Here is a 12,071-nt window from a genome sequence, read left to right as displayed (position 1 = left end):
ACTCATAAGGACAAATGTGAATAAAACATTTTAAGAAAAATACAATGGAAAAAGTAAGCTCTACTTGCCATTGCATAAACATTACTTTGGTAAAGATTTGATGCGGGGACATTTTTGGTGACATCATTATGTATATAAACAACAACAATAACAATTGTTTATCCCACCTTTCTCCAGGCGAGGTCTCACAGCGGCTTATAAAAGTTAAAAAAAAAACGTACATCATAGTAGTTTGAATTATCATAAAGTTATTTATTAAACTAAAAGCAGTTAGAAGAACTAAAAAAAAAAGATTAAAAAGTTAAAAACAACCCTGGTAGTAATACTTTCAGGCTGCACAAAAGAAAACAATGCCTCCCTTTTTTTCACATGGTCCTAGGACATCCCCATATCATTCCCTTGGGCTATTGGGAAATGAGCCCAAAGTTGCACAAAATGCTCCTTTGCCATCACGTTATCACCCCTTGACGCAGAAGAAGAAAAAATCCCCCAAACTTTGAACAGAGCCAACAGTTGCATGAGTTTGACAGTAGGAAGACATCAGGATACAATTTATCAAGGGCACCTCCTGAAGGCCAGAAGCATCCCTTCAGGTGCCTTCCTACCTGAGGTAGCATCGCCCGCGGTCGAAATCCCTCGGCGATCGGATGTTGGGCGCGAGGACCCCGGCATGCTCACGGGTTCAGAACGCACTGGCTGGATCCTAAAATACAAAGGAGGAGAGGTTGCTATGTTGTGAAACAGAGAAGCTGACCTGAGAGTTGGCCTATGGATTGGGATGGAGCCAGGAATCTCAGGTGTGCTTTTCTTTTTTTGCCCAGGTACTGTTTACAGTTTGAGGCACTTTTATGAAAGTAAATGCATCAGGCAGAGGAAGTGTGGAGTAGTGACTAGAATATAAAAAACTAACACCAAGGAGTAGCGTTAAACCTTCATCCTGGTTCATGGGTGGGGCCTGCTGGCCCACTGTGAAGAATTTGCAAATAAAGTCACTCAGATCTGGGCCAACATCGACATTTCTATTAATACAGTCTCTGTGGATGCAACTCATAGAATCATAGAGTTGGAAGAGACCTCGTGGGCCATCCAGTCCAACCCCCTGCCAAGAAGCAGGAAAATTGCATTCAAAGCACCCTCAACAGATGGCCATGCAGCCTCTGTTTAAAAACACCCAAAGAAGGAGCCTCCACCACACTCCAGGGCAGAGAGTTCCACTGCTGAACGGCTTTCACAGTCAGGAAGTTCTTCCTCATGTTCAGATGGAAACTGAACTCAGGAATCTGCTTGTCATGTTTTAATGGATTCATTTCAATCGCTGCAGTCCGAGGATGTGGACAGGATCCTTGAGGAGGTGAGGTTCATCTTGTGCGTTCTAGATCCATGCCCTTCTTGGTTAATTAAACAGGCCAGATGGGGCTTAGCAGACTGAGTAATGAGGGTAGCTAATGCTTCCCCCAGCCAAGGCAGATTCCCATCCAGTCTAAAAATGGTGGTAGTAAAACCCTAATTGAAGAAACCATTGTTAGATTCCTTGGAAATGGGTAATTACTGCCCAGTCTCTAACCTTCCTTTCCTGGGCAAGGTTCTGGATTGGATGGTGGCATTCCAGCTCCAGGGATTCCTGGAGGAAACAGATTATCTAGATCCATTTGAGTGTAGTTTTAAGCCTGGCTTTGGTCGTCTTGGTGGATGATCTACGTAGAGAGCTTGATAAAGAGAAGTGTGTCCCTGTTGGTTCTCTTGGACTTCTCAGCAGCCTTCGATACCATTGACTATGGCATCCTTCTGGGTCCCCTGGCTGGGATAGGGCTTGCGGGCACTGTTTTATAGTGGCTCCGGTCCTTCCTGGAAGGACAGGCCCAGATGGTGTCGCTGGGGAACACCTGCTAAACTTCATGGCTGTTGTCTTGTGGCGTCCTGCAGGGCTCAGTATTGTCCCCCGTGTTGTTCAACATCTACATGAAGGTGCTGGGAGAGATCATCTGGAGTTTTGGAGTTTGGTGCCATCAGAATGGAGATGACACCCAACTCTACTACTCTTTTCCACCAAAAGCCAAAGAAGCAGCCCAGACTCTGAACCGATTTTGTTGCTGTTGTGTGTTTTCAAATCATTTCTGACCTATGGAGACATTAAGGTGAACCTTGGACAAACCCCACTCTCTCAGCCTCAGACAAAGGCAAAGACAAAGCCCCCTCTGACTAAAACTTACCAAGAAAGCCCAATGATAGGGTCTCTATAAGTTGGAAACTATTCAAAGAACTTCTGCCTGTAGAAACCTCACAAAAATACACAAGTATAGCCATATTTTGCACTCTGAGAATTGTGGAGGAAGCATTCATGATGAACTGTGAGATTGGCTCAAATCCAGTCTGAATCACCACTTTAACAGGGCCTAAAACTGCCTTTTGACATGTTCTCAACTGATCAATTGCCCTGTTTTAGGGGAAGGGCCGCTGCATATGATTTTACATGACAAAAGACAAGCAAGGCTAAAAGAGAGATGTTCTCCTCCTGTTTGAGTTTTGAGTCCTCTGGGGAAGGAACAGAAGTCGTGAACTAGCCTTCGTTTCTGCTTTGTTACCCTGGGATGCTATCGCTCTTGGCAAAGGAGCAGCTAAAAACATATTTCCACCATATGATTTAGCTTTGTCCAGTAACAACAGCAATGCAGGGGGAGGGCCAGATTAGATATGAGAAGGTTATTCAAGGCATCGCTAAGTTCAGCTCAAGGACCAGAGGGTGTTTTCCTTTTCGACAATGCACACAAAATCTGAACACATTTTAGGCAGAGAGAGAAAGGATGAAAGCACAGGGGTGAGAACAGGCTCACTGGGCCGTGGACATCGGAAGAATGGCTTTCAGTTCATTGCATGGTGGGAGAAGGCATTGGTGTGTTCAAATGAGAATGGAAGGGGGCCCCTGGAGCCAGACATGTGCCCTGATGGCTTCATATTTGGTCTCCAAAACAGGATCTACTACCCAAAGCCCCTGTCCATTGATATGCCCCCACTCAGGCTCTTTTGTCCTGAGGATTTTGAGCTGAAGAATGGGCCATAAATAAGTTAATGAGTAAATAAGAACAGGGCACATGGACCTTCGTGATCACATCCCCTGCCTATGAACCGGCTCGGGGAGGCTCTCCTTTCGCTTCCACCACTGTCGTGAGCATAGTTGGTGGGGACGAGAGAAAGGGCCTTCTCACTGGTGGCCCCCCAACTTTGGAACATCCTCCCCAGGGAGATTAGGCAAGCCCTCATATAGTCCTCCTTTCATGGGAAAATGACAACCTGGATGTTCCAGCAAGCTTTTGAGAACGATTAGTCCCTAAACCTAGAACCTAAGTCACCAAATAGTACTCTATTCTGCACTTCATCCACTTCCTCGGCCCTATGATACACTGTTTGCACTATTCCTCACCCAATCCTTTTATTGATTAGGTCCATTAGGTAATGGCGCGCCATGCAGTCATGCCGACCACATGACCTTGGAGGCGTCTATGGACAATGCCGGCTTAGAAATGGAGATGAGCACCACACCCCAGAGTCGGACACGACTGGACTTCCTGCCAGGGGAAAACCTTTACCTTTACCCTAGGTCCATCTTAGTACTCGTGGCCATTGCTACTGTTGAACCTTGTCTGATGGAGCTCTGATGCATCCCGTTTTATATTTTATGTTTAATGTGTTTTCTCAGGGTTTTGTATTTTATGTTTTATTTTATTTTTAGCTATTTTGTTTATTAAGTTACAGTTACGTTGTTCTATATTGTCTAATGTGTCTTGTCCTGACGTAAACTGTTTGTATGGTTTTCTTTTGGCATCGAAAGTTTGCCATATTTGTTGGAAACCGCCCTGAACCCCTTTGGGGAGATAGGGCAGTGTACAAATAAAGGTGTTGTTGTTGTTGTTGTTGTTGTTGTTTTTGTTATGGATCAGACCAAAGGCCTGTCTAGTCCAGCATCCTGTCCCCATTTTGGTCAAGTAGATGCCCCACTAGCAATCCTATAAGTGTGAATTGAGCACAGTCACTCAACCCTGCATCATCCTTCACTGGCATTGAAAGGCATGTTAATGTCTTTCTGTTTATGTCTTATGTATACTCCAGAGGGATAAGAAGACAGGAAACACCTTCTTGAGAAACACAGAATGTTGTTTCTAACCTGAGACTGTTCAGATCCAGATCGTCCGTGTCGAAGTCCAAGAGAGGCTGTGGGGTGTCATTTGGGCCGTGTGACTGCAGTACTGAAGAACTAGAGGAGATGACAGTAGTTTGGCCCGACGGGTGAATGGTTTTGAACTGGAATTGGGGGCCCATCCACAAACGCCGGTGAGGTCCTGTATGGGTCACAATTTCAACCTGCAAGACAAGAATATGAATGAGGTCAAGTTGGCACTGAACTGAAGAGAAGAAACCTATAAATAAAGTTATTATTATTATTATTTGAAACACAGCAAGATTAGTACACAGCTGGCTGTTGTATTGGATCACACGTCGGACCCTTCTCAAGTGCCTAGGACTGTGTGATGTATTGCCGAATAATGCGTGCAGATCCCTGCAAATGACAGATGGTAATTTTGTCAGCGCCGATTGTGTTTAAGTGCAGGCCAAGGTCTTCAGGCGCCGCACCCAGTGTGCCAATCACCACTTCTTCTTCTTCTTCTTCTTCTTATTATTATTATTGCTGTTATTATTATTATTATTATTATTATTTTACTGACACAAAAACACAGTATGTCACAGCAAACGAGATACATATGCTGGATTTCGTATCACAAGTCGAACACTTGCCAAGCGTCTAGGACTGTGTTTTTGTTGTTGTTGTTATTATTATTATTATTTGAAACACAACAAAATGAGTCCACAGCAGACAAGATCACTCTGCTGGCTGTTGTATTGATCACACATGTTGTTGTTGTTATTATTATTATTATTATTATTATTGGATCCCCAGTGGTGCAGCGGGTTAAACCACTGAGCTGCTGAACTTACTGACCGAAAGGTTGGCGGTTCGAAGCTAGGGAGTGGGGTGAACTCCTGCTGTTAACCCCAGCTTCTGCCAGCCCTAGCAATTCGAAAACATGCAAATGTGAGTAGATCAATAGGTACTGCTCCGGAGGGATGTTAATGGCACCCCATGCAGTCATGCCGGCCACATGACCTTGGAGGCGTCTATGGACAATGCCGGCTCTTCAGCTTAGAAATGGAGCTGAGCACCAACCCCCAGAGTCAGACATGACTGGACTTAATTGTTGGGCGAGTGGTCTTATTAACAAAAGACCCTCTCCATAAATGTATAGCAGAGTAACCTATAAGCAACAGAGTGACCCAGCAACAGTAGCCCAAAGTGACAAAAAGAACAATAAAACACACAGACCAATGTTATCTCCTCCAGAGGAGGCTTTTCTTTGTAGTAAAACAATACAGTTGCACTATTTTATATTATAAAATATTATATGTTGTATATTATAAAATATTGTATAATTTATATATAATTACATATTTTATATTACATGTAACATTACTAATAATATTGCAATATAATGGTATAGTGCAATATAGTAATATATAATACTGATATTGTACTATGCTAATAATGTAATATATTGTATGTATGATATTATAATTATATATTTTATATTACATGTAATATTACTAATATTATTACAATATAATGGTGTAGTACAATATAATAATATATAATACTGATATTGTGCTATGCTAATAATATATTGTATGTATATATATATTATAATTATATATTTTATATTACATGTAATATTATTAACAATATTACAATATAATGATATAGTACAATATAGTAATATATAATACTGATATTGTACTATGCCAGTAATATAATATATTGTATGTATAGATATTATAATTATATTTTTTATATTACATATATTTCAATAATATTTCAATATAATGGTATAGTGCAATAGAGTAATATATAATACTGATATTGTACTATGCTAATAATATAATATATTGTATGCATATATATGATATTATAATTATATATTTTATATTGCATATAATATTTCTAATAATATTACAATATAATGATATGGTACACAGAGTAATATATAATACTGATATTGTACTGTGTTAATATATTATATATATATATGATATTATAATTATATATTTTATATTACATGTAATATTACTAATAATATTACAATATAATTTTTTTGTCGTGTCAGGAGCGACTTGAGAAACTGCAATTGGTATAGTACAATATAGTAATATATAATACTGATATTGTACTATGCTAATAATATAATATATTGTATGTATAGATGATATTATAATTATATATTTTATATTACAAATAATATTTCAATAATATTACAATATAATGGTATAGTGCAATAGAGTAATATATAATACTGATATTGAACTATGCTAATATATTATATACATATATATGATATTATAATTATATATTTTATATTACATGTAATATTACTAATAATATTACAATATACTTTTTTTGTCATGTCAGGAGCGACTTGAGAAACTGCAATTGGTATAGTACAATATAGTAATATATAATACTGATATTGTGCTATGCTAATAATATAATATATTGTATGTATATATATGATTTTATAATTATATATTTTCTATTACATGTAATATTACTAATAATATTACAATATAATGGTATAGTACGATATAGTAATATATAATACTGATATTGTACTATGCTAATAATATAATATATTGTATGTATCTTGTAAGCTGCTCTGCGTTTCCTTCAGGATGAGAAGGGCAGCATATAAATGTCGTAAATAAATAAATAAAATAAATATTTACAATAACAGGGTTTCCACAACACAAATAAAGAGCTACATAGTAGTTTTACACTAACTGTGTAAGAACCTGGGGCTTCTTACAGGAGGCTTCTCTCTCTCACACAAATTCACCTCACAGAGAAGCCTCCTCACACAAGACTGACCAGTTCCCTCACTGAGGCAAACTAACTCAAACAGGCTACACATTCTCCTCAGCTTTGGCCCACTGACTCTGACAGGCTTAGGCCTACTCACTCTTTCAATTCTTCACTCACACATTTGTCATCAAAAATACCCAGTTAATATTTAATATTTCTGTCATTAACGTCAAGGGGAAACCTTTACCTTTACTTATTATTATTTTTACAATAGAGCATTGCTGGTCCAACATAAATGGGCCGGCAGAAAGCTGAATAAGCGAAAATGTTGGATTTTATTGACCACTAGCCATCCCCTGCCATGCGTTGCTGTGGCCCAGTCTGTGTATATGTGTTTTGTGTGTATATATATATATCTGTATATGTTTATAAATGTGTTTGTGTATATATGTGTGGTTTTGCGCATGTGTTGTAATATATTTTTAAAATTTTGGCTTTTAAAGTCTCTTCCGCTGTGTTTTTATGAGTGATGGTTACTCATTGACCTGAGAGGTGTCTTGTGTCCAAATTTGGTGTCCATTCGTCCAGTGGTTTTTGAGTTATGTTAATCCCACAAACAAACATTACATTTTAAATGTACTATTGAAATATAAGATACAGATATATAAACTCATTTTTCCTATTTCCAACAGACCTCATTACCTCTGAGGATGCTTGCCATAGATGCAGGCGAAACGTCAGGAGAAAAATTGCCTCCAGAACATGGCCATATAGCCCGGAAAAACCTACAACAACCCATTACATTTTCATTTATATAGACTACTCATCCCCTGCCACACGTTGCTGTGGCCCACTCTGGTGGTCATGGGGGTTCTGTGTGGGAGGTTTGGCCCAATTCTATCGTTGGTGGGGTTCAGAATGCTCTGTGATTGTAGGTGAACTACAAATCCCAGCAACTACAACTCCCAAATGGCAAGATTCTATTTTCCCCAAAATCCTCCAGTGTTTACATTTGGGCATATTGCGTATTCTTGTAGACTTTGGTCCAGATCAACATTGTATGAGTCCACAGTGCTCTCTGGATATAGGTTAACTTCAACTCCAAAACCAAAGGACACTCCCCTCCAAACCCTTCCAGTATTTTCTGTTAGTCATGGGAGAACTGTGTGCCAAGTTTGGTTCAGTTCCATCGTTGGTGGGGTTTAGGTGATTGTAGGTGAACTATAAATCCCAGCAACTACAACTCCCAAATAACAAAATCAGTTTTTTTGAGCGAAGGACATACATTGGGTTGTTAGGTGTCTTGTGTCCAAATTTGGTGTCCATTCGTCCAGTGGTTTTTGAGTTCTGTTAATCCCACAAACGAACATTACATTTTTATTTATATAGACTAGCCATCCCCTGCCACGCGTTGCTGTGGCCCAGTCTGTGTATATGTGTTTTCTGTGCGTATATGTGTGTGTGTATATTTGTGTACACACAGAAAACACATATACACAGACTGGGCCAAAGCAACGCATGGCAGGGGATGGCTAGACTATATAAATAAAATGTAATGCTCATTTGTGGGATTTTTTTTGTTAAAAAATGAAATGCAATTTGTTTGGTCTGCCCCTGACACGATAAATAAAAAAAATATTTGTGTATATGTGTATATACATGTGTTTGCATATATGTGCATGCGTGTGTGTGTTGTTTTGCGCATGTAATGTATTTTTTTGTATTTTTTGGCTTTTTAAGTCTTTTCCGCTGTGTTTTTCAGTGTTTTTATGAGTGATGGTCACTTTTTGTCCTGAGAGGTGTCTTGTGTCCAAATTTGGTGTCAATTCATCCAGTGGTTTTTGAGTTATGCTAATCCCACAAAACTAACATTACATTTTTATTTATATAGATTTATTTATATAGATAAGCTTCAGTGGAATGTCTAATATCACAAAGGACGACCACCTCACCCGCCTCATAGGAAACCTGCTACAAAACAGGAGCTTTTTTGTTGAGTTCCAGGGCCAGAGAAGCAGATGGCGGAAACAGAAGAACGGCCTGCCTCAGGGGAGCGTGCTCGCTCCATCCATGTTCAACATCTACACAAATGACCAGCCACTGCCAGAAGGGACAGAGAGCTTCATCTATGCTGATGATCATGCCATTACTGCTCAAGCTGGGAGCTTTGAGATGGTTGAACAGAAGCTCTACGAAGCTCTAGGTGCCCTTACTGCCTATTACAGGGAAAACCAACTGATCCCTAATCCATCTAAAACACAGACATGTGCCTTTCACCTTAAGAACAGACAAGCATCCTGAGCTCTGAGGATGACCTGGAAAGGAATCCCACTGGAGCATTGCAGCGCACCCAAATACCTGGGAGTCACCCTGGACCGTGCTCTGACCTACAAGAAGCACTGCCTGAATTTCAAGCAAAAAGTGGGTACTAGAAACAATATCATACGAAAGCTGACTGGCACAACCTGGGGATCACAACCAGACACAGTGAAGACATCTGCCCTTGCGCTATGCTATTCTGCTGCTGAGTATGCATGCCCAGTGTGGAACACATCTCACCACGCTAAAACAGTGGATGTGGCTCTTAATGAGACATGCCACATTATCATGGGGTGTCTGTGCCCTACACCACTGGAGAAATTACACTGTTTAGCCAGTATTGCAACACCTGACATCCGCTGGGAAGTAGCAGCCAATAGTGAAAGGACCAAGGCAGAGACATCTCCAGCTCATCCCTTGTTTGAGTATCAGCCAGCATGTCAACGACTTAAATCAAAAAATAGTTTTCTAAGATCTACAGAGACACTCGTTGGAACACCTCAGCAAGCGAGAGTCCAAGAGTGGCAGGCTCAAACCCAGAACCTCAATCAATGGCTGATACCCAATGAGAGACTCCCCCCTGGGCACACAGAAGACTGGGCGACTTGGAAGGCGCTGAACAGACTGCGCTCTGGCACCACGAGATGCAGAGCCAACCTTAAGAAATGGGGCCACAAAGTGGAATCCACGACATGTGAGTGTGGAGAGGAGCAAACCACTGACCACCTGCTGCAACGCAACCTGAGCCCAGCCACATGCACAAGGGAGGACCTTCTTGCGGCAACACCAGTGACACTCCAAGTGGCCAGATACTGGTCAAAGGACATTTAATCAACTACCAAGCTTGCAAACTCTGTTTTGTCTGTTTGTTAAAAATTTGTAATACAATTGTCTGGTTGATACTGACATGATAAATAAATAAGTGGAATGTACAGGTTGCTTCACATAAAGCATGATGTATTACTAGGTTCTCGTGGGTTTCTTCGGGCTATAGGGCCATGTTCTAGAGGCATTTCTCCTGACGTTTCGCCTGCATCTATGGCAAGCATCCTCAGAGGTAGTGAGGTCTGTTGGAAATAGGAAAATGAGTTTATATATCTGTGGAATGACTGGGGTGGGGCAAAGAGCTCTCTGCTGAAGCTAGGTGCGAAGATATATAAACCCATTTTCTTATTTCCAACAGACCTCACTACCTCTGATGATGCTTGCCATAGATGCAGGCGAAACGTCAGGAGAAATGCCTCTAGAACATGGCCCTATAGCCCGAAAAAACCTACAAGAACCTAGTGATTCCAGCCATGAAAGCCTTCGAGAATACATGATGTGTTAGTCTGCAATTTAGAGATGGCAACCGCTGGGAGACTAGTAGAAAATTGCCAACAGTGGTCATTACCTTATTAACACTGCCCTCCACAGAACAGTTGCTAGGTGATAACTGTTCAAAATGAAGGTGGAGGTAAAGTACGTCTGAGAAGGGAGAATTCATAAAAGGGGGGGGGGGTGGTTCAAAGGCTATGAAATCCTATGAAAGGAGGGGAGAGAATTGGAGAGGGAACTGCTGGGTCTAGAAAGCGGGCGGGAGGAGTGGAGGGAAAGTGAAAGGCTGCCAAATCCAACCTGACACCAAATATGGCCTTCCACAGTTGTTTACGTCCCTCTCGATGCCGGCTTCATATTCACCAAGATGTATTTCCTTGCTCCGGCTATTGCTTCCAACATCAGTGCTCTAGGTGACTAGTGATTGTTATAGCAAGCAATTCCTCTCCCGCCTGCTCTTTTCTTTTATTGTTTGCCGGGCTCTTCCTTTCCAGCCTCAGAGGAGGAAGAGGACCCAGCCACTAGATTCCCCTTCTTGGGGGAAATAGGGAGGAGGGCACGCAGGTTGTCCTCCTGATGCGAGCAGCGGCTCTTTTGCACCGCTATGTAAATTAGGCCACGACTAAAGCATTATGTATATTTCCAGCTCGAAACCATCAGCGCCGCAGAGCCGAGAGGTAAACAGATGCCTCTGCAATTTCACCAAGGGTAGGAGCCAGATGTTCCCCACTCCTTCCCCCGCCACGCGCAGGACAAACATATTGTATCTACTTCCCAATGACAGCACGCATTACACACTCGTCTAATTGAGAAGTGGAAGAGAAGGGCAGTGTTTCTTCGCTGCATGCCGTGACCGTGGAGAACAACATTCGCGTTTGGGGGGGGAAAAATACCGACGCTCTGCGGGCTTTAATCTGAAGTGGCTGAAGATGGGGCTGCTTTTATCGCATAAGCAGAAAGGAGGCATTCCTGAAGGTGCCTTAAGCAGCCTTCAAGGTGCGTCAACTTGGGGACTCGGTTTCAAATGGACAGAACGTTCTAGAGAAGGTCCCAAACTGGTTGATTATCAAGATGCAAAGATACAGAATGGGAAACAATGCCTGGCTCAAGAGCAGTACGTGTGAAAAAGACCTTGGAGTCCTCATGGACAAGTTAAACATGAGCCAACAATGTGATGCGGCGGCAAAAAATGCCAATGGGATTTTGGCTTGTATCAATATAAGTCTAGTGTCTAGATCCAAGGAAGTCATGCTCCCCATGCTCTATTCCGCCTTATTTTATTTATTTACTAGCTTGGGGACCCGGCGTTGCCCGGGTTATTAGAGAAAGTGGGTAATGGCGGTTCTGTATGCCAAGTTTGGACTTTATTGGTCTTTGGATAATGGCTGCATTATTTTCAGGAAGTGAGTGAAGGTACCTGAAGTCCCATCATCCATGGGCCATCCTGCTACAAACAGCAGCAGGATATAGAGTGGGTCATGGGGGCTCTGTGTGCCAAGTTTGGTCTTTATCAGTCATTAGATGAGGGTGGCAG

At 41.4% G+C, this 12,071-nt stretch overlaps 1 protein-coding gene across 3 annotated transcripts in view; it reads right to left on the bottom strand.

The window, feature by feature from the left end:
* The window catches only part of BCAS3 (BCAS3 microtubule associated cell migration factor), a 549,518-nt gene that overhangs the window by 236,461 nt on the left and 300,986 nt on the right, over positions 1–12,071 (bottom strand). For all 3 annotated transcript variants that reach the window (XM_060756800.2, XM_060756801.2, XM_060756803.2), the window contains 2 exons: positions 4,160–4,356; positions 606–703 (listed from right to left, as the gene is read on the bottom strand). In XM_060756800.2, the coding sequence (XP_060612783.1) occupies positions 606–703; positions 4,160–4,356 (295 nt within the window). The remainder of the gene's footprint in view (positions 1–605; positions 704–4,159; positions 4,357–12,071) is intronic.

The sequence above is a fragment of the Anolis sagrei genome, chromosome 11, assembly GCF_037176765.1.
Source record: "Anolis sagrei isolate rAnoSag1 chromosome 11, rAnoSag1.mat, whole genome shotgun sequence".
Classification (NCBI taxonomy): Eukaryota; Metazoa; Chordata; class Lepidosauria; order Squamata; family Dactyloidae; genus Anolis; species Anolis sagrei.
This window is presented reverse-complemented; position numbering and strand designations above follow the sequence as displayed.